Genomic DNA, 21,616 nt, shown 5'->3' on the forward strand with positions numbered 1-21,616 from the left:
CCATGAGTCAGTTCTTCGCATCAGGTGGCCAAAGTATTGGAGTTTCAGCTTCAACATCAGTCCTTCCAATGAATATTCAGGACTGATTTTCTTTAGGATTGACTGGTTTGATCTCCTTGCTGTCTAAGGACTCTCAAGAGTCTTATTCAATAACACAGTTCAAAAGCATTAATTCTTCTGTGTTCAGCTTTCTTTATAGTCCAATTCTCACATCCATACATGACTACTGGAAAAACCATAGCTTTGACTAGATGGACCTTTGTTGGCAAAGTAATGTCTCTGCTTTTTAATATGCTATCTAGGTTGGTCATAGCTTTTCTTCCAAGGAGCAAGCATCTTTTAACTTCATGGTTGCAATCACCATCTGCAGTGATTTTGGAGCCCTCCAAAATAAAGTCTCTCACTGTTTCCCTTGTTTCTCCATCTATTTGCTATGAAGTGATGGGACCAGATGCCATGATCTTAGTTTTCTGAATGTTGAGCTTTAAGCCAACTTCTTCACTCTCCTCTTTCACTTTAATCAAGAGGCTCTTTAGTTCTTCTTCACTTTCTGCCATAAGGGTGGTGTCATCTGCATATCTGAGGTTATTGATATTTCTCCTGGAAATCTTGATTCCAGCTTGTGCTTCATCCAGCCCAGCATTTCTCATGATGTCCTCTGCATATAAGTTAAATAAGCAGGGTGACAATATACCTGCAATAATATCATTATAATATTCTGGCGTAAATACTTATAATGTTTATCCCAAGTTTTCAGTCCTTCTCTGGCCTTTAAATATATCTTAAATGATATAAATTATTTGCAAATACTGTTAATAGGATTTCCCTGGTTGTCCAGTGGCTAAGACTCTACACTTCCTCTACAGGGGTACAGGTTCCATTCCTGGTCCAGGAACTAAGACTCCACATGCTGGGAGGTGTGGTCAAAAAGTAAATACATATGTAAATACATGATTAGAAAAAGTACTGTTAGTGACTCAATTTGGGAACAAAAATTTCATACCACTCTTCTCTTAAGGAATATTTACAGATTGGAAACTGACCAGTTAAAAAAGATCTTGTATTTGTAGCTGTTTATGTGGGAAAATAAGGATTTTCTTTGCAGTGTATAATCAAAACAAAAGACAGAGATATAGTACCTACAACTCTAATGATAAATGTGTGCAGCAACTTAACTATTTCCATTGTGCTGGGAGCCAGCGTGAGGAACTCCGCCCGTGGCAAAGGTCATGAGGAAGGAGGCTCGGCATACGCAAAGGCGGGATCGAGCCTCAGGAGTCTCCCTGGAAATTCTCGAGCATCTACCCCCAAAACCAGAGTCTGCCTACTTTCTGCTTTGTGCTCTCACCTACACCTCTGACTTTATGGGGGGCTGTCCCCTACCACCTCTCTCTGAAAAAAGGGTTAACTTACAGCTCCAGTTAATAAAGTTCCTGGGTGTGACAAGAGTGTTTTAGTTCACAACTGTGAGAGGCATGAGACGTTCTAAACTGTCTGAATACAGATTCCTTTGAGCAGTTAAAAGATTGATTAGAAATTGTATTGGTGAAGGGTTTTTCACTTGTTGGGCCAATGTTTGCTGCTAAGTTTCCATATCCCTTACCTGCTGTGTCCCTGGCAGTGTATTGATTAATATAATTGGTGTAAGTAGTAGCTTTAATGTTTGTAACCTGGGACCCTTGAGTTAATTCTTTTTCTTGTTATAGCCCACCACACCTTTGCCCTATAGGAATGTAACTTTATCTAATGCTTTTGGAGGGTGGCGCCTGACTAATCAATCACCTTTAGAGAAAAATAAGTTTTCTGAAGAAAGGGTCTTAAAATGTTAACAGGCCTCCGGGCCAGAAGATGATGCAAATCACCTAAACTTTTGCATATGATAACTTTGCAGGAAGAAAGCCTGGCTTACTGAATGACTCTACCCCTTCCCCCATTATCCTCTATGCATAACTTAAGGTATAAAAACTACTTTGGAAAATAAAGTGCGGGCCTTGTTCACCGAAACTTGGTCTCCCCATGTTGCTCTTTCTCTCACCTTCTGGCTGAATTGGAGCGTGGAGCCTACTAATTATGCCTGGGCTTCTAAGATATGACCACAGAGGCCTTAGTGTCTCCTCTCCTTTGGGAGAACGGGAGGATGCCTGTGGCCTACGTAGGTGATGCAAATTCCTTATTTTGGAATTTTATTAGTTTCCCACGTAAACCAAGTTATTCAGCCTCTTTTCTCCACTGAATTTCCTCACTGAGCTATCCTTATTTAACCACTCTTTATATCCTTAATTAACGTTTAATTAAGCAATTGTTTCCTGATCCTCGCCAATGCCGTCCCCGCTTCGAATTCCCTGGATCCACTGGGGCTGGACCCCAGCACCATTGACTTCCTATGGGAACATTTTACATATGACTTCACTAAATATTTTTAAAAATCAATTAATTTTTTTGGCTGTGCTGGGTCTTCACTGTTGCATGGGCTTCTCCTATTGCCCAGCACAGGCTCTAGAGTACACTGGCTTCAGTAGTTGTGGCTGGAAGGTTGTGGAGCCCAGGTGCACGGGATCAGTTGCTCTGAAGCACGTGGGATTTTCCCAGAGCAGGGATCGAAACTGTCTCCTGCATTGGCAGGCAGACTCTATGGCAGAGCCACCAGGGAAGCCCTGATGTCATTAAATATATTTATATTTATTAAATCCTGCTTTTAATTCATTTTACACAATGGGATTTCCCATAAAATTTTATTTGGAAGACATTCTATATTCAGTTATGTCATGGTATAAAAATGGAAGAGGACAATGATACCTAGATATGGTGGAATATATCTTGTGCAATTCTTGGGGGAAATAAAGGTGATCTTTGGGTTGTTTCAGGTGAAGAACGTGGATGGGACTATAGAGAAGAGAATTTATTTCACATGGTGTCTTTCTGCATTAGTGATTTTAATATGGATTCTTAGAAGTTATCAACAACTGGTCAGATAAAAAAAATTTTTTTTAATACACTGCTCTCTGGATTCCGACCTAGGTAATCCTGAGGTCAGTCTTCCACTTCCATCACTTTCTTGATCCAGTCCACGTACTTGAGGACATTGGTGTAGAACCCGTACCCTTCACCACACCCAATGCCCCAGGACACGATGCCCGTGGCCACCCAGCGGTCATTTTTCTTATCACTCACTGCAAAGACCCCTCCACTATCCCCTTGGCAGGAATCTTGCCTTGTGGCTGGGTTCCCAGCACAGAACATGTTTTCAGAAAACACATCATTCCTGTTTTTTTGCCGGAGCCAGCGATCGCAAATCTCTCGCTTAGCTACTGGCAGACGGACAAATCTGAGGTTGTGAGAAATTCTCTCCTCCATGATCCCAAAGCCACTGACATAGCCCATGAGACCCGGGTCATAGAGGGTCTCGTTGTCTGGGAGGCAAATGGGCAGGAGGTTGGGGCCCAAGGTGACGCTATTTTCCAGCTCCAGGAGGGCGATGTCCCCCTCGAAGTTGTGGGACTCTTCCTGGCGGTAGTCTGGGTGGATTATGACCCTACGGACCGGGTGGTTGGACAGCTTGGTGATATCTTCCACGTTGATGTGGCCCAGGAACACGTCTAAGTTGGGGCTGCCCTGTGCCTCGTGGTCCTTGGGGTTGATGGTGTGCGCGGCCGTGAGGATCCAGCGGTCCCCCAGCAGCGCGCCACCCCCGGGCCCGTGGATGTTGGTGTAGGCCTGCCAGGGGAAGTTGCCCAGCTTGGCCTTCTGGCCTCCAATGATGCGCTGCCTCTGCTCGACAGGGTGGACCGGCTTCCCGCACACTGGGGAGGAGAAGATGGGTTCAGGGAGAGAAACGTCAGTGCCCGTCGGCCCACCTCCCTCTATGGTCTGTCTCCTCCCCTTTGCCCCTCTTTTTGGTTTAGGACCCTTTCCTTTCTCCCCATCTTCCCACCCCAACCCTCTCCTCACCCCATGTCTTTGGCATATTGTCAGTCATCTCTCCTCGTTCTTATTTATTCTTTCCTGGGGCTTTTCTTGCCCTTTTTATTTATTCTTGGTCTCCCATCTGCTCAGTGAAAAGTCTAGGACTGTCAGGACAGGGCCAGCTCTCTGGGTCCCTCTGCCCTTCTCCTGGGGCATCTCCTCTCCTTTCTTCAGATGCCCCATGTCCGTCTTCAGCTTCAGGCTGGACTGTCTCTCTCTTGTCTATGCCACCCCTCCTCCAGGCCCTGCATGGCTGCCAAGGCCACAGAGGACAGTGGAGGGCTTCCACTCACCTGGCAAACACCGAGGCATCTTCTCTCCTACCAACTCGTTCTTCCAAATGCCCTGAGCTGTGCAGGTGTACAGCCCTGAGGGGAGAAGGGGCTGAGCTCAGGTTGGGGGTGTGTGGGCAGGGGCCAAGAGCACCAAAGCAAGGACAGAATGGAGGAGGAACAAAGGGAAAGATTGGAATACCTGCAGATGGGATACTGAAAGTGTGTTTTTTGAAAAGCTTCATGTGTATGTTTTTGTTTTGATGCTAAATGGAAAAATCAGAATACTTAACTCATATTTGTTGTGATCCCTATGTGTGAAAGTTGACACAAAAACTGGAAGGAACTTATCAAGAAGATCTTATCATTATTGCATCTTGGTGCTGGGTAGTGGGTGATAATGGGAGTTATGTTTTATTGTTTTGTTTTTTGAGGGTATTTGTTTGGCTCTGCTGTGCAAATCTTAGTTTCCCAACCATAGATTGAAGCCAAGCCTTCAGCAATGAAAGCATGGAGTCCTAATTGCTGGACCATCAGGGAATTACCCGTAGCTATGTTTTCTGACTGTGGACTTACCCGTAGCTATGTTTTCTGATTGTGGACAGTGTACCTTGCTTGACCTCAACATTTTATCGCATTGAAGCACCTTGGTGATGCTTTCAGATATGCATCATTACCCTCCTCCTAGACACAAGGAGGGCTTCCCTTGTGGCTGAGATGGTAAATAGCCAGCCTGCAGTGAAGGAGACCAAGGTTTGATCTCTGGGTCAAGAAGTACCCTGGAGAAGGGGAAGGCTACCCATTCCAGTATTCTTGCTTGGAGAATTCCATGGACAGAGGAGCCAGGCAGCCTACAGTCCATGAGGTATCAGAGTCGGACTAACACTAGAATTGAGGAAACTGGGTTTAAATAATTTATACAAGGTCATATAACTTCTAAGTGCCAGAACCAAGATGCAAATGGAAAGTTGTCTTACTTCAAAGTCCAGCTCTTAAATAATACCGTATATAGCCTGTAAACATGGAGAAGGACATGGCAGCCCACTCCAGTATTCTTGCCTGGAGAATCCCATGGACAGAGAAGCCTGGCAGGCTACAGTCCATAGGCTCACAAAGAGTCAGACATGACTGAATGACTAATAACAGCAACAACAATAGCCTATAAACAAGATATTTTTTTCTTTTTTTTGGCATATTTTAAACCTACAAATCATGTGATTTCTTTCATTAAAAAGTTTTCAAGATACCCATTGATGAGTCTGAAAGCAATTTAGTAATGTAAAGTCACAACACAGCAACCTGAGAGGGGATGTGGGGAGAATGCCGAGGAAACCCACTGATAAACCTGTAGTAGGGGTGCTGGTGGGGGTGGTAATGGTGGGGTTGGGGGTGAGAGAGAGCTGTTTATGAGATTTGAGTCTTTCATTCTATCAGTTCAAATGTTTCCTCTTTCAACCTTATTAGAAGCCTCTTGGCACCCCTGAAGCCAGTGCCCGGGATAAATATCTTAATATTCCCTCCTTGGAGACTCTGTTGAAAGAAATAGCAGAAGATGTTCCAACAAGAGGGAGAAGACAGCCATTTACACGTGTCCCTACCTCGCTCAGACTTGCTTGTGCCGCCTTTGGTGTGCATCTTGTAGAAGGGCTCATGGCAGTAGTACTGGATACGTGCCTCGTAGGTGTTCACCCCCTCTCTGGTGGTGTAATTGAAGGCCCCGTTGAGCAGGCTTCGGGGCTGCCCACAGTTCTTGACTTGGAGAGAACACAGGGCCTTGTGAGAACTGAGAAGGACTGTACCGGAACCTCAGTGGGAAGGGTGGGAACCCGCTGAGAGCCTTCGGGAAATATGGTCATTGGGGGCTCTTGTGATGCATGAGGACTGGATGGGATAAAACTCAGTTCTGGGCAGAGCCCCTCATCTGCAGAGATGAAGGTCGACTGGTTCCCAGTGGGCTGGAGCCTTCAAAGGACAAGTCAGGGGAATGGCTTTTGGGAGTGATGCTTAGGCCTGACCCTCTTCCCTTCTCCTGGGGGGAGACACATGCTTGAGTTGCAACTTACTCCTGCACCTGGGCATGGCACGGTGCCATGTGCCATCATCCTGGCAGACAGCTGTGAAGGACAGGAGTGCCTTGTTCCCCTGTTGGAGCAGAGGTGGAGCAGCCATTAGTACAAGGAGGCCCTGAGGCTCCCTCCTGCCCTTGCCCACAGGGGAGCAGTAAGGATGCAAAGTCAGCTCTCAGCCCTTGAACCTCAACACCTGTGGTCGTGTCTCCTGGGCCCTTCTTCCTAGCTGGTCCTCTCAAACCAGACTGACAGATGGGCGCACTGAGCCACCCAGCAGGAAGTCAGAGCTGGGGACTTGCCTGGTGGTCTAGTAGTTAAGAATCTGTCCTCCAGTGTAGTGGATGTGGGTTCAATCCCTGTTCAGCGAACTAAGACCCCACATGCTGGGGAGCAACCAAGTTCGAATGCCACAACTACTGAGCCCACATGCTGACACAGCCAAATAAGTAAATAAATAAATAGTTTTTTAAAAAATATATCAGAGCTAGGGCTAGTTGTTATACCCAATAATCCCCTCTCTAGACTCTTGAGGGGATTTCAAGAATTTCCACTGAGGTCCAGTTGAACCCCATAATTTTATTTTTAAAAATATTTATTTATTTATTTATTATTTATTTTGGCTGCTTTGGGTTTTAGTTGTGGCACTCAGGATCTTCAGTCTTCATTGTGGGATATTTAGTTGAGGTATGTGGGGTCAGGTTTCCCGACTAGGAGTCGAACCCAGGCTGCCTGCATTGGGAGTGCAGAAACTCAGACACTGGAATACCAGTGAAGTCCCTGAACTTCACAGTTTTAAATTAAAAAGCAAACAAGCCACAAGCACAGTTGCACGTTCTCTGCATTGAAACAAAAGTCTCTGCCCTGAAGTAGGGCCGTGTTTCTTCCCTCTGGACTGCCCTGCCAGGTAAGCCCCGTATCACCCCATCGCTCCCGGGCTGCAGTCTCCTCAAGGCTAAGGGCCTTTCCTAAAATGCTAGCACAGCCCAACCACTTTCAAGGGTGCTCAAGATGCTGACGTATGCTAGGTGCTGTCCTAGGCCAGCAGATGGCAGGGACAGGCCAGGAGACAGCACCCTCTGAAACGAAAAGTAATTGGGCAACATGAATGAGTTTTATTAACACCAACAATCATCTCAGATTGTTAGCCCTGGATCAGACTGCAAGAGAATGTGTATAAGAACTAGGATATCTGAGCAAAATGTAAATTATCATGTAGTCGCTCAGTCATGTCCCTACTGTTTTGCAACCCCATGGACTGTAGACCGTCAGCTTCCTCTGTCCATAGACTTATCCAGGCAAGAATACTGGGGTGGGTTGCCATATCCTTCTCCAAGGGAATCTTCCCCACCCAGGGATTGAACCAGTGTCTCCTGCATTGCAGGTGGAATCTTTACTGCTGAGTCAAATAAAAAGTAAATAATGTGAGATAAACTAGGTTTAAAGTTGATGATGTGAATGATAAGTAACAAGGTAAGGGTGCTGGGGCCATAGACGGGGCAGGTTGCAACCTGAACGGGGTGGAGGGGTGTGCCCAGGACCCCCAGTCCTTCCTGGACTAATGAGAAGTGATCTGGCTGACTCATTTCTATTCAAAGGGAAGCTCCACGAAACCTGTGTGAACATGTGCATTTCTTTTTACTGTACTTCCCACATCCAGAACACTGCCTGTCACTGAATCAACTTAAAATGTTTGTTGGGTGAATTCACCACAACAAACCAAAGGTCTCTTCTCTGATTCAAGGTGGGTCTTCCGAGGGGACCTACTGGACAAAGATGGGATGTCCAGTCCCAGGTCCCTGGCCAGGGTAACTCCAATTGTATGGTTTATAAAAAATAGCATTAATTAATTAATTATTATTATTAATTGCCTTCACTGGTTCCTCACTGCTTTCAGTAGTTGTGGCGCATGGGCTTAGTTGCCCTGAGACATGTGGGCTCTCAGTTCCCCAACCAGGGATTAAACCCATGCCCCCTGCACTGGAAGGTGGATTCTTAACCACTGGACCACCAGGCAGTCCCAAGAGTAGCATTTTAGTTTCCCAGCTTTTGTGAGATTGACCAATGGAGCAAACCACATTCTTTCCTGGGTCAGCAAAGCTCTGGACAGGGTGGTGGGTCTGGGGTAAGACCACCGGTGGACATAAACGGAGCCTCTTCTGATAGTCCGATCGGGAATGCTGCCCGATTCATGAATCTTTGAGTAAAGCTATGTAGGTTTTAAAAACAAAAACGGAGAGCCCTGGAGCAAGAAGCAGGGGATTTGTTCCCGGTCCCTGCTGTACACAATCCCAGTGATGTTGAGTGAGTGAGGCCTGGCACTTCAACTCTACCCCCACCTGTTTCGTTCCTCACTGTATAGTGAGTTATAGGATGAGGTCCTGTACTTCTTAGACTTGGCTGGGCATTAGAATCACTGAGTAACTGTGGGTAATCCTGACACCCATGCTCCCCTTCAGGCCCATGGACTAGTCTCTAGCAGGGGACTGGACATCAGAATCTTGAAATCGTATTTCCAGTGTGCAGTCAAGTTGGAGCAGGCCGGGTAACCCTTCCAGCTCAAACATGCTTATGTTTCCATGTAGGGCTGAGCCTCCATCTTCCGTGTGAATTATGCTGGACTCTGGGTCAGCTCCCTCCCCTTGGCCCTGGCTCTTACCTCCACGAGCTCATAGCCTTTTTTGCAGGTGGCGATGAAATAGTCCCGGTACTGGTATTGAGGCTGCAGGTCCTGAATGATGGTGAATGAGTCCAGGGTCTTGGGCTGGGGGCACTTGATGACTGTTAGGGAGACCAGAGGGCATGTGTTTTTCCGAGCCACTGGCCTCCTTTCTACCTGCCTCATCCTGCCCCCTTTCTGGCCCATGAGGGGCCCCGGGCAGCCTTACCTTCACTGGTGTAGTACAGCTTCCAGCCCCGGCTGTCCCCTGACTCGTCCGTGAAGAAGAGCAGGTCCACCGAGTTGCTTTGGGCATCAATGCGCTCGGGCCTTTGCTTTCCACAGAACTCACCGATGTTCCTCCCGCTGACATAGATCTGTGGAGGCGGGGGAATGGAGGGAGGGTCATGTCTCCAATTCAGATACAGGGCCAGGGCGGTGGTGCTGGTGGTGTGGATCCTGCTTGGTGTATGTTTTAAGCTGGAGGGGAGTAGGCCTCCCGAGGACCCACCGGTCTGGAGTGTGCGCTAAGTTGCTGAGTCGAGTCCAACTCTTTGCGACCTTATGGACAGTAGCCCACCAGGCTCTCTGTCCATGGAATTCTCCAGGCAAGAATACTGGAGTGGGTTGCCATGACCTCCTCCAGGGGATTTTCCCTACCCAGGGATTGAACCTGAATCTCTTACATCTCCTGCATTGGCAGATGGGTTCTTTACCATTAGAGCCACCTGGGAAGCCAGGTGTGTAGGACAACTCATGTGGGACATTGGCCATTTCTGCACCCATTGGCCAGACAGTCCAGTGGGGAGGAGGGATGAGAGGAGACGTGTGGGGATGGGGACAAGAGGATTTCTCTGTGTGGGTGGGTTGGCTGTACCTGCAGCTGGTCGTAGGGACAGTGTATTTGCTGGTGGTCATCGATTTCAAAAGGCTCCAGGAACTGGAGGTGGAGGGTGTGGCCTCGCTCTACTCGGATACTGTAGTTGCAGCGCAGGTCAGGGGGGTAGGGCCCGGGGTACTCCAAGCTGGAGATGTAGCCTGAGGGCTCCGTGAACAGCTCGCTGCTGCATTCGGCTGGGAGAGCAGAGCGGGAGCGGGTCACCCAGCGAGCCCCACCTTGCTCAGTCCCTGCCTCCTCTGAGACCACCCAGGCAAGACCTCACCCTGGCAGGAACGCCCATCCTGCTGGAGCTCATAGCCTGGACGGCAGGAGCAGAAATAGCCGCCGACGTAGTTGTGGCACAGGTGCTGGCACCGGGCCGGGGGGTCCTCCTCGACTGAGTTGAGCTGCAAGGCACATTCATCCAGGTCTGGAAGAGATTCCAGAAGGAAGGATTCAATTCCACAGAAGCCAGGGTGGGAGGCGGGGCAGGGACCTGTGGAGGCGCTGGTCTCAGAGAGGTCACTCATCAGAGGCCTAAGGACAAGGTTATCTCAGGCCACCTGGAACTGCCGGCCCCTCTGACCCTTTCTGGGACCTGCCCAGTGGGGACAGGGCCCTGGTGGATAGCTCTCTCCTAGAAAAAGCTCTCTTGGGAAAAAACAAGAAGGCCTGGCTTCCCGATTCTTTGGATTCAAGAATCCCCTTTTCTGGCTCCCATTCAGTATGAGCCCAGGAGACCAGCACAGGCACCACTCACCCACGGCTTGGTAGTACCCCAGGAAGCCCTTGTAGAACATGGTGGTGCCGTTCTCCTCGTTGGAGAAGTCCGAGTGGAAGGTCAGCAGCATCTTGTTCCCTTGGGACATGAATTCCTTGCTTCCTGGGGGGTTGCCCAGGGGAGAACCCAGCTGCCCGCAGAACCTCCCCATGGTCTTCTTATCAGCAGAAATCTGTGGAGGAGGGACAGGCGGACAAGCTGTTGAGGGGACATGTCCCATGTGGAAGGTTATGAAGGTCATCCTTCTCTTGTCCCAGAGAGGGCATTCCCCCCCCCCCCCCCCCCACCAGCCCTTCTGGATGGTCTCCAGCTGCTGTCTGCCTGCTGGGCTCTGGCTGTTCCAACTTCCCCAGAGGCCTTTCCTCTGTCCTGCATCCCCACCGACTGATCTTGCATGTTATCCTGTGTCTGGGACTCGGCCTTGCCTTTCTATGACCCCCAGCTATGACAAACCTAGACAGCATATTAGAAAGCAAAGACATCACTTTGCTAGAAAGGTTCGTCTAGTCAAAGCTATGATGTTTCCAGGAGTCATGTATGGATGTGAGAGTTGGATCATAAAGAAGGTTGAGCACTGAAAAACTGATGCTTTCAAATTGTGGTGCTGGAGAAGACTCTTGAGAGTCCCTTGGACAGCAAATAGATCAAACCAGCCAATCCTAAAGGAAATCCACTCTGATTGTTCACTAGAAGGACTCATGCTGAAGCTGAAGCTCCAATATTTTGGCTACGTGATATGAAGAGCTGACTCATGGAAATAGTCCTGATGCTGGGAAAGAGAGAAGGCAGGAGGAGAAGGGGATGACAGAGGATGAGATGGTTGGATGGCATCACTGACTCAATGGATGAATTCAAGCAAACTCTGAGACATGCTGAAGGACAGGGAAGCCTGGGGTGCTGCAGTCCATGGGTTTGCAAAGAGTCTGACACGACTTAGTGACTGAACAACAATATGTGTCAGACCTTTCTTTACCCCCATCTCTTCCCGTGTCCACCTCCCACTGGAATCCTGGTTGCCTTTACCTGGTTTCTATCATTCCTTCATCCCTAGAGGCAGGATGGTCGGCTTTACCCTCTGTCCTGTCCTTCACCTTGTCTTGGTCAACCCATTCCTGTCCAGCCATGACTCCTGATATTCAGCTGAATGTGAGCATCTGGGACCTGCCAGCTTAGAAGGCATCACTGAGCTCTCCTTACCTCTTCCTTCACAGATTCCTTAACTCCTGCAAAGCAGAAGACGTCCCTTCTCCTATCTCATCCCCACTTTGCCTGCTACCAGCACTGCTGACATCCCAAGTCCTCTGGGCTGGGAAGATACGGCATTTTCATGGTGTGCTTTTATACCCTCCAGGGGATCTCCTGGAAATAGTATTTATGGGTTGTGTGTAGGCTCTATCTGAATCCTGAATCAAGAATCTCATTTTTTAATTTTTATTTTATTTTTAGGTTGTGCTGTGCAGCATGTGGAATCCCTAACTTAGGTTAGTTCCCCAACCTAAGTTCCCCAGGAATCAACCCTGGGCCCCCTGCCTTGGGAGCACAGAGTCTTAGCCACTGGACCACTGGGGAAGTCTCCAGGAATCTCATTTTTATAGGATGTAGAAAGAGGGACTGAGACGATGCCCTTGGTGGTGACAGAGGAGGGGACTGAGCCCACTGTCCTGGCTGGAGACCACCCTTGAGCCACCACCACACACATGCTGCTTCCCCACGTCCCTGTGCTCCTGGTGAGGAGGCAGCCACGGTGACACTCTCCATGGCAACAGGGAAACCGAGGCATGGAAGTTTCCAAAATCCTCCGGGCAAGTAAGCAGACAGGGAAGGTTTTTCTGACTCCTGTGGACAGTGCATTCCCCAAGAGCAGGGCCTGTCCCCTCCCTCTCTGTTTCTCCCCTCTGTGCTCCACAAGGGTCTCTCAGAGCAGTGGCCTCCCATCCTCGACACCCCTGGACTTCCAGAGCCCCACCTGGCCATCAGCTTTCACCGGCTTGAGGCTGTGTCCCCAGGCAGGGTGTCCTAGCCAGGCCGGTCAGAACCCGGGTCCCCTGGTTCCAGAAACACTCAGTTCTCCCTCTGCCCACCCCCCTAACCTGTCCCCTACCTTGACATAGTCATAGAGACAACCTTCCGAAGGCTCCAGGTCAAACTGCCAGAAGACAAGCTTCACCTTGTACCCCGTGGGTACTGTGATCACAGTGGTCCTCTCAAAATTGTTAGGGTAAGGCTTGGGGAACAGCGGGGACATCACCTCCCCATAGAGCTTCTGAGGGGTGGGTATGGCGCCTCCCACCCTGTAGAACAGGACTGGCAGCAGGAGGTACAAGAGCCACCTGCCAAAAGAAAAAAGGTGTCTGTAGGGCAGGAGGGGTGCAGACCCTTGTTGTTTGGTAGGGGTGGGATTGCCTTACCGCTGGGCATTTTCCTCTCGGTCCATTCTAGCTCTCAGGGAGATGTCCTAGGGTGGGTGGGGAGGGTGCTGGGGGGAGGCTGGTCTCTGCAGCTGCTGCACTGGGTGCGCCTCCCCAGGCCAGTGTACCCAGTCCAGAGGTCATCGTGCTCCCCCCACCTCTCTCCCCAGCCTCTTCCTTGCCCTGTTGCATCACTCTGCTCCCCTTCCAGGAATTGGGCTGGCTTGGGACCAGTAAACTGAGGGTGGGGGTTTCTAATCATGGTCTCTGAAATGGCTCCCACATGCTCAGCAAGGCCTCTGGGAGAGACCACCTATGGAAGAGTGTCTCAGGCACAGAGGCTGACTGTCTAGGCCGAGGGAGGGACCACCCCACTGTGACCCCTACCTTGCTGCTCCCTGTGAGCTGGAGGAGGAAGGCAGTGTGGCCTCACCTCCTGGGTCTGAGCCTCCTTTCTCCTTCGGAGGAGAGATGGGGCATGCATTTTTGAGTGTGCACATGTGGGCACACTGGAGGGATAAGGTATATGGGGAGGGTCAGGGTGCTCCCAGCTCCCTGAGTAAGTCTGGGACAGGGGGCCCCCAGTGCCCAGGATCGTCCCCTCTGGTGTCTCCCTCCCTCCTTGGTCCCCACCAGGCTTACTCACATTTCTCAAGGCCTGTTGTTGGATCCCTGACTCTGTGACAGCGTCTTCATGCAGTCTGGGTGCAGAGAGAGCAGGGTCACGCAGAGGAGGGAAGGGGGAGGGAGGGACTGTGGAGGGGGAAGGGGTGACCATTCCGGGAGGAAGGTTGTAGGGAATGAACTATTTGCATAAACAAAACCAAAAAAGAAAAAAAAACAATTCTGTTTCGGTTTAGTTTGGGTTGTGAAATGCCTGGTGGTGCTGCCACCTGCTGGCCTTCAGGGTAAGGGCTAGAGAAGGTTCTGCATTTTTAGGGACAGAAAGCCTTGGGTTGGAGGCCCAGATGTCCCTTTCTAAATCTGATGGGAATCCCGCCCCTCTTCCTCAGGGCCCTTTCTGGTGACTGCAGCTGAGTGTTCCGGGTTCCTACCCAAAGAGCAGTGGAAATCGCAGTTGAGGGGGGTCTTTTGTGACCCTCTCTTCTCCTTTAACCCCAGTCCTTAGTTAGCCAGAAGCTCTGGTACAGGAATGACCAAGGTTCAATGCCCAGGATAATGGGACAGGAGCAAGGATTAGAGACGGGGAGTGCAGGAGGGCACAGAGGAGAGAGAAGCTTGTTTGACCTGGGGTCCTGCCCTGCTTCCCTCCGCAATGACAGAGGGAACTTACCTGAAGCTCTAGTAGTTGAAAATCCGCGTTTCCAATCCCTGGTCAGGGAACTAAGATCCCACACGCCATGTAGTGCAGCTAATAAAGATGTTTAAAAAAATGACAAGTAGTGACCCCAAAGCACCACTAGGGTCTGTTTTAAGTCCCTCCCTGGACTTCCCTGGTAGTCCAGGGATTAAGACACCCAGCTTCCCAGGCAAGCAGCATGGCTTTGATCCCTGGTCAGGGTACTAAGATCCCAGCCAAAAAAAAAAAAAGAAAAAGTCCCTTCCTCCCCGCTCAATGGACTCAGGCCTGCTAATGAGCTTGTCCCAGAAGGTAATTGCACCCCACTCCAGTACTCTTGCCTGGAAAATCCCATGGACAGAGGAGCCAGGTAGGCTGCAGTCCATGGGGGTCGCTGAGGGTCAGACACGATTAAGCGACTTCACTTTCACTTTTTACTGTTATGCATTGGAGAAGGAAATGGCAACCCACTCCAGTGTTCTTGCCTGAAGAATCCCAGGGACGGGGGAGCCTGGTGGGCTGCCATCTATGGGGTTGCACGGAGTTGGACAGGACTGAAGTGACTTAGCAGCAGTAGCAGCTTAGGGAAACAAGGGCAGCCGAGGATGGGATGGAGACATCCTTTTATCCTCAGCATCTGGTCCAGAGTGTGAACCCCTGAAGGTCTTGGCACCAAGGGCTGGGCAAACAGGCTGGCTGTGGACCACCAGTTGTGGATGTGACTGGTAATGGAAGTAAAGTCTGATGCTGTAAAGAACAATATTGCATAGGAACCTGGAATGTTAGGTCCAAAATCAAGGTAAATTGGAAATGGTCAAACAGGAGATGGCAAGAGTGAACACTGACATTTTAGGAATCAGTGAACTAAAATGAACAGGAATGGGAGAGTAGGAGGAGGAGTAGGTCAGATGACCATTGTATCTACAACAGTGGGCAAGATTCCCTTAGAAGAACTAGAGTAGCTCTCATAGTCAACAAAAGAGCCCAAAATGCAGTACTTGGGTGCAATCTCAAAAAACCACAGAATGCAAAGAAATAGAGGAAAACAATAGAATGGGAAAGACTAGAGATCTCTTCAAGAAAATTAGAGATACCAAGGGAACATTTCACACAAAAATGGGCACAATAAAGAATATGGTATGGACCTAACAAGCAGAAGATATTAAGAAGAGGTGGCAAGAATACACAGAAGAACTATACAAAAAAGATCTTTATGACCCAGATAACCATGATGGTGTGATCACTCGCCTAGAGCCAGACAACCTGGAATGGGAAGTCAAGTGGGCCTTCAGAAGCATTACTACAAACAAAGCTAATGAAGGTGATGGAATTCCAGTTGAGCTCTTTCAAATCCTAAAAGATGATACTGTGAAAGTGCTGCACTCAATATGCCAGAAAATTTGCAAAACTCAACAGTGGCCACAGGACTGGAAAAGGTCAGTTTTCATTCCAATCCCAAAGAAAGGCAATGCCAAAGAATGCTCAAACTACTGCACACTTGCACTCATCTCACACGCTAGCAAAGTAATTTTGAAAATTCTCCACGCTTGCTGCAATAGTATGTGAACCGAGAACTTCCAGATGTTCAAGCTGGATTTAGAAAAAGCAGAAGAACCAGAGATCAAATTGCCAACATCTGTTGGATCATAGAAAAAGCAAGAGAGTTCCAGAAAAACATCTATTTCTGCTTTATTGACTATGCCAAAGCCTTGAACTATGTGGATCACCACAAACTATGGAAAATTCTGAAAGAGATGGGAATACCAGACCACCTGACCTGCCTCCTGAGAAATCTGTAGGCAGGTCAAGAAGCAACAGTTAGAACTGGACATGAAACAAACTGGTTCCAAATTGGGAAAGGAGTATGTCAAGGCTGTATATTGTCACCCTGCTTACTTTTTTAACTTATATGCAGAGTACCTCATGTGAAATGAAGTACATTTCATTTCGGGCTGGATGAAGCACAAGCTGGAATCAAGATTGCCAGGAGAAATATCGATAACCTCAGATATGCAGATGACACCACCCTTATGGCAGAAAGCAAAGAGGAACTGAAGAGCTTCTTGATAAAAGTGAAAGAGGAGAGTGAAAAAGCTGGCTTAAAACTCAACATTCAAAAAACTAAAATCATGGCATCTGGTCCCACCACTTCATGGCAAATAGATGGGGAAACAATGGAAACAGTGACAGACTTTATTTTCTTGGGCTCCAAAATCACTGCAGATGCTGACTGCAGCCATGAAATTAAAGACACTTGCTTCTTTGAAGAAAAGCTATGGTTAACCTAGATAGCATATTAAAAAGCAAAGACATTACTTTGCCGACAAAGGTCCATCTTATCAAGTGAAAGTCGCTTAGTCGTTTTCCATTCTTTGAGACTCCATGGAATTCTCCAGGCCAGAATACTGGAGTGGGTAGCCTTTCCCTTCTCCAGGGGATCTTCCCAACCCAGGGATCGAACCCAGGTCTTCCAAATTCCAGGCTGATTCTTTACCAACTGAGCTAGTGTGGAAGCCCATCTAGTCAAAGCTATGGTTTTTGCAGTAGTCATGTATGGATGTGAGAGTTGTCAACGTAGTCCATGGGGTAGCTTAGAGTCCACAGAGTCAGACATGACTCAACGACTGAACTGAACTGAAGGTCATCACTAAATGTAGTCTGAGAGCAGGCACACAGAGGAGGCCAGGTGGGTCCTGGTTGGAGGGTTTCTCCAGCAGGCTTGTTTGTTGGAGCCGAGGAGTGGATGTGCTGGCAGGGCTGATCCATGACATGACCCACACACGGTCTGTGCCCTGTCAGATAAGGAAGGACAAAAGATAGGGGAGAGGGTGAGGGCCAGATCAGGGGGCAAGAAAGAGGGGGCATCTAGGGACTTACCTGGTGGTCCAGTGGTTAAGAGTTCACCTTCCAATGCAGGGGGCGAGGGTTTGAACCATGGTTGGGGAGCTAGGATCTCACATGCCTTGTGGTAAAAAAAACCCCAAAACATAAAACTGAAGCAATATTGTAACAAAGTCAATAAAAACTTTAAAAAATGGTCCACACAAAAAAATCTTTAAAAAGAAAGAGTTGGCATCTTGTCTAACAAATGCAAATTAATATCTGGACAGCAGTGTGTGTGTGTGTGTTGTGTGTTCACCGTGAGGGTAGGATGGCAGATGTGCGCTAGAAGAGGTGGTTCAAGAAGGGAAGTCTTGGCAGAAGCTCTCCCATCTGTCCTAGGGGTTCTGTCCTGGGATCATGTAACACGACTGGACCTCATTAACTTAGCTCCTGCCTGACCCCCACTCTGCCCAACCACACACAACAACCTTGACTTGTACATAGTGTTAGGCTTTCCTGGTGGATCAGCTGTAAAGAATCTGCCCCTTGTAGGAGACCCGAGTTCAATACCTGGTTTGGGAAGATCCCTTGGAGGAGGCAATGGCAACCCACTCCAGTTTTCCTGCCTGGAGAATTACATGGACAGAGGAGCCCGGCAGGCTATAGTTCATAGTGTCGCAAACAGGTGGACATGACTGAATGACTTAACACTTTCAGCTCCTTCATATGTTGTGTTATACCCTTGACAGAAAGAAGAAATGGCCATGTGACGATTGCTCATGAACTTGTTTTGAAATCAGTATTGAAGACACTGTTATATTGATCATGCCTTTTATGATTTGATTCTGGGGAGAAAAAAATTTCTTAAGGTAATGTAAGTTTTTCCTCTGAGGATATATTTATATCTATATAACTATATCAGTTCAGTTCAGTCTCTCAGTTATGTCCGACTCTTTGCAACCCCATGGACTGCAGCATACCAGGCTTCCCTGTCCATCACCAACTCCTGGAGCTTGCTCAAACTCATGTCCATCGAATTGGTGATGCCATCCAACCATCTCTTCCTCTGTCGTCCCCTTCTCCTCCTGCCTTCAATCTTTCCCAGCATCAGGGTCTTTTCCAATGAGTCAGTTCTTCACATCGGGTGGTCAAAGTATTGGTGTTTCAGCCCCAGCATCAATCCTTCCAATGAATATTCAGGACTGATTTCCTTTAGGATTGACTGGTTTGATCTCCTTGAAGTCCAAGGGACTCTCAAGAGTTTTCTCCAACACGACAGTTCAAAAGCATAAATTCTTCAGAGCTCAGCTTTCTTTATAGTCCAATTTTCACATCCATACATGACCACTGGAAAAACCATAGCTTTGACTAGATGGACATTTGTCAGCAAAGTAGTGTGTCTTCTTTTTAATATGCTCTGCTTTTAATGTCTCTGCTTTTTAATCTTTTGATATGCTGTTTATATTTAATTATATACCTGTACCTATATCTGTATCTACCTCTATCTATATCTAGATATGTCTAGATCAAAATATATCGACACAGACATTTGATTCCACTGTTTGCTAAATTTTATTGAGTATATATTAGTTTTATTTATCTATTTTGATGATTGAAAAAATGATACAATTTCTCCCTGCCAAGGCAAAAACACATACACCTAGATATAAAAATAAATAAATAAAATTAATATATGCTCATTAAATACAATTTAGCAAATAGTGGAGAATAGGGGGAAACAAAACAGACAAAATAACACTAAAGGTAACTCAGTTTAATATTTTGGGCATTTGGTACTGTGTATAGGTTTCAGCTGTCTGTGGCTCTGGAGTAACACCTGAGAAACGACTAAGACTAGGTTAGAAAGTCCATGTTTGACTAAAAAAACTGGGTTTCAAAAGTGGTGGGCCTGAGGGAATTTCCTGGTGGTCCAGTGGTTAGGACTCTGGGCCTTCGATGCTATGGACCTGGGTTCAATCCCTGGTTGGGGAGCTAAGATCCCAAATTTCATGACTCAGCCAAAAAACTGAAAAAGCAAAACAACCAAAAATCCCAAATGGTGGACCTGAACCCTCATCTGTTGCTGGTGTTGCTGGTAAAACGGTGCAGTCACCGTGGGAAACAGCATGGCAGAGCCTCAAAGAGTTACAGAGAGTTAGGACATGTGTGTGTGTGTGTGTGTGTGCGTGTGTGCACTCATTCATGTCTGACTCTTTGCAACCCCATGGACTGTAGTGCCCCAGGCTCCTCTATCCATGCAATTCTCCAGGCAAGAATACTGGAGTGAGTTGCCATTTCCTCCTTCAGGGGATCTCCCTGTCTCGTAGATCACATCCTTGTTTCCTGTGTCTCTGGCATTGCAGATGGATTCTTTACTGCTGAGCTGCCAGGGATGTGAACCAGCAATTCCAGTAGAGAACTGAAGACTCTTTAAACAGAAATTTGTGCAGGAATGCTCACTGCAGCAATATCCATAAAAAGCAAATAGTGAAAATGACCCAAATATCAACCCATCGCTGAATGTGTAAACAAAATGTATTTCACCCACACAGTGGAATTCTATTCAGACGTGAAAAGAAATGGAGTACTGACACCCATTACAGCGCGGGTAAACCTGGAAAGCATCACACTAACTGAGAGAAAGCCAGGCACAAAAGCCATTATAGGATTCCCTTGAGATGCCATGTCCAGAACAGGCAAGTCCACAGAGATAGAAAGTGGTTAGTGGTTGCCAGAGGACTGGGAGAAGGTAGAGTTGGAGTCTCTTTTGGGGATGATGGAAATGTTCTAGAATAAGTGCTAATGGTTGCACAAATCGTGAACATGCTAAAATGACTGAATTGTGTACTTTAGTGATTTTTATGTTATATGAACTTTACATTACACACACACACACAATGCTTTAAAACAATGCTAGGCTTTCAGGCACTATAGCATCAAGGTAGGGAGATATTTGGGGGAAAAGAGCCTGTCTGTGTATCCTTAAAGCAGACCATGTCAATAGAAGGTTTTCTCTTATTTCAGCTCATCTGTTCCTGTTCCTCTTTCATTTTCCATCTGGTTAACTTCCCTCTGGCTTTTCCTTTCTGGGTTATCCCTTGACCCTCAAGAAGAAGGGGTGGGCTCCTTGCTTCTCCTTTTCTGGGCCTTCTTGGTTCCCCTTTCCTTCCTCACTTTCTCCCTCTCCTTCCCCCTTTCTATTCTAAGGCTGTCTGGCACCCACAGGCCCATTCGCACCTGAGGCCCTTCTGGTCAGGAAACTAAGATCCCACAAGCTACATGCTGTGGCCAATGTATATATATAATTTATATATTTTTAATTGAATGAAAAATGTCAAATTTAAAACATTGTGACTATTATGCAACACCCCCCCTCCCCACAGTATTTATATTCTCATGGCCTTGAATGCCTTAGGAAGAATACCTAGGAAATAGAGAACAAGGAAGGATGTGAGACCCTCAGAGAGGTTAAATAACTTTCCAAAAGTCACACAGCTAGAAGCAGCTAGTAAATGGTCTGAACTCACTGGTGCACTCATGTAGTCATTCATTCCTCAGATACTCACAGGACTTACTTCTTTTATCCAAAAAATATTATTTTATTGATGTATAATTGATTTACAATGTTGTGTTAATTTCTGCTGTACAGCACAGTAATTCAGTTTTATATATATATTCTTTTTCATATTCTTTTCCATGACAGTATGACAGGATATTGAATATAGTTCCCTGTGCTACACTTTAGGACCTTGTTGTTTATCCACTGAGCACTGTACTTGATTGCAAGAGAGAGAAATCAACTCTGGTAGATTGTGGCAGAAGAGGAATCTATTAAAGGGGTCCTGGGATGCTTTTAGAAGTGCCAGGAGAGCTGGGGAGCCGGGTGTGGACACGTCACAGCAGGAGCAGTGGACACAGTGTGGCTGCCACTGTCCCTGCCATGTCCTGGTCACTTCACCTTGCGAGGCTCACCTACTGGGGCAGGCTGCTGGGTGCTGTCTGCAAGCCCCAGCTCCTCCTCCATCTTAGGGTGGCTACCACTGTCCCCAGAGTTTCTGTAGGGCCTGCTTCTTGGCGTTACTGCTTCTGGACTCAAAGTCTAGACAGTGCCTCTGATGAACAGAGCATGAGTGTATGGCTTCCTCCTGAGCTGACAGACTGCTGAGGGACCTGCTTCCTGCATGTGCATCTTCTCTCCGGGGAGATGGGCTCTGTTCCCAAGTCTCACAATGAGGAGCTCCCCAAATGTGGTAAAGATGTTTCAATGCTGGGCAGCCAGAGGAACACCTAAAGGTCCTTTTCCCATCAACTGCGTGAATGATGCAGCTAGACATGGAGCATGCAAAGGTGAGTCACACCTAGAACCTGCCTGCAGACACCTCACAGACTCAGAATTCCCTTCCTTTCAACTTGTAGGTATTTGCTACCACAGTTTGCAAAGCCCTCTCACTCTTTGTTTCCTTA

General features: G+C 47.7%; 1 protein-coding gene across 3 annotated transcripts; it reads right to left on the reverse strand.

Moving 5' to 3' along the window:
* Positions 1-2,912: 2,912 nt before the first annotated feature.
* Positions 2,913-14,342, reverse strand: C1R (complement C1r). Of its 3 annotated transcripts, XM_025283127.3 has the most exons (12): positions 14,324-14,342; positions 13,676-13,730; positions 12,723-12,951; positions 10,601-10,793; positions 10,124-10,270; positions 9,838-10,034; positions 9,190-9,337; positions 8,961-9,082; positions 6,299-6,377; positions 5,834-5,989; positions 4,257-4,331; positions 2,913-3,800 (listed from the first exon to the last, which is right to left on the reverse strand). In XM_025283127.3, coding segments are annotated over exons 2-12 (2,118 nt in total). In that variant the 5' UTR covers positions 13,678-13,730; positions 14,324-14,342; the 3' UTR covers positions 2,913-3,030. The 3 variants fall into 3 exon arrangements, with proteins under 3 accessions (XP_025138912.1, XP_025138911.1, XP_025138910.1); XM_025283126.3 differs by lacking the exon at positions 14,324-14,342 and having other exon boundaries at positions 13,676-13,824; XM_025283125.3 differs by lacking the exons at positions 13,676-13,730; positions 14,324-14,342 and adding an exon at positions 13,030-13,182.
* Positions 14,343-21,616: the final 7,274 nt, after the last annotated feature.

The sequence above is a fragment of the Bubalus bubalis genome, chromosome 4 (assembly GCF_019923935.1).
Source record: "Bubalus bubalis isolate 160015118507 breed Murrah chromosome 4, NDDB_SH_1, whole genome shotgun sequence".
NCBI classification, from domain to species: domain Eukaryota; kingdom Metazoa; phylum Chordata; class Mammalia; order Artiodactyla; family Bovidae; genus Bubalus; species Bubalus bubalis.

What these genes read in the sequence shown, in the direction of transcription:
- C1R (XM_025283125.3), bottom strand. Translation starts at nt 13,055, where the DNA reads ATGGACCGAGAGGAAAATGCCCAGCG. An exon ending in GGGGTACTACCAAGCCGTGG is followed by an intron (nt 10,271 to 10,600) that starts GTGAGTGGTGCC and finishes AATCTCTTCCAG; the next exon opens with ACCTGGATGAATGTGCCTTG. An exon ending in GCTGTACTACACCAGTGAAG is followed by an intron (nt 9,083 to 9,189) that starts GTAAGGCTGCCC and finishes TCTCCCTAACAG; the next exon opens with TCATCAAGTGCCCCCAGCCC.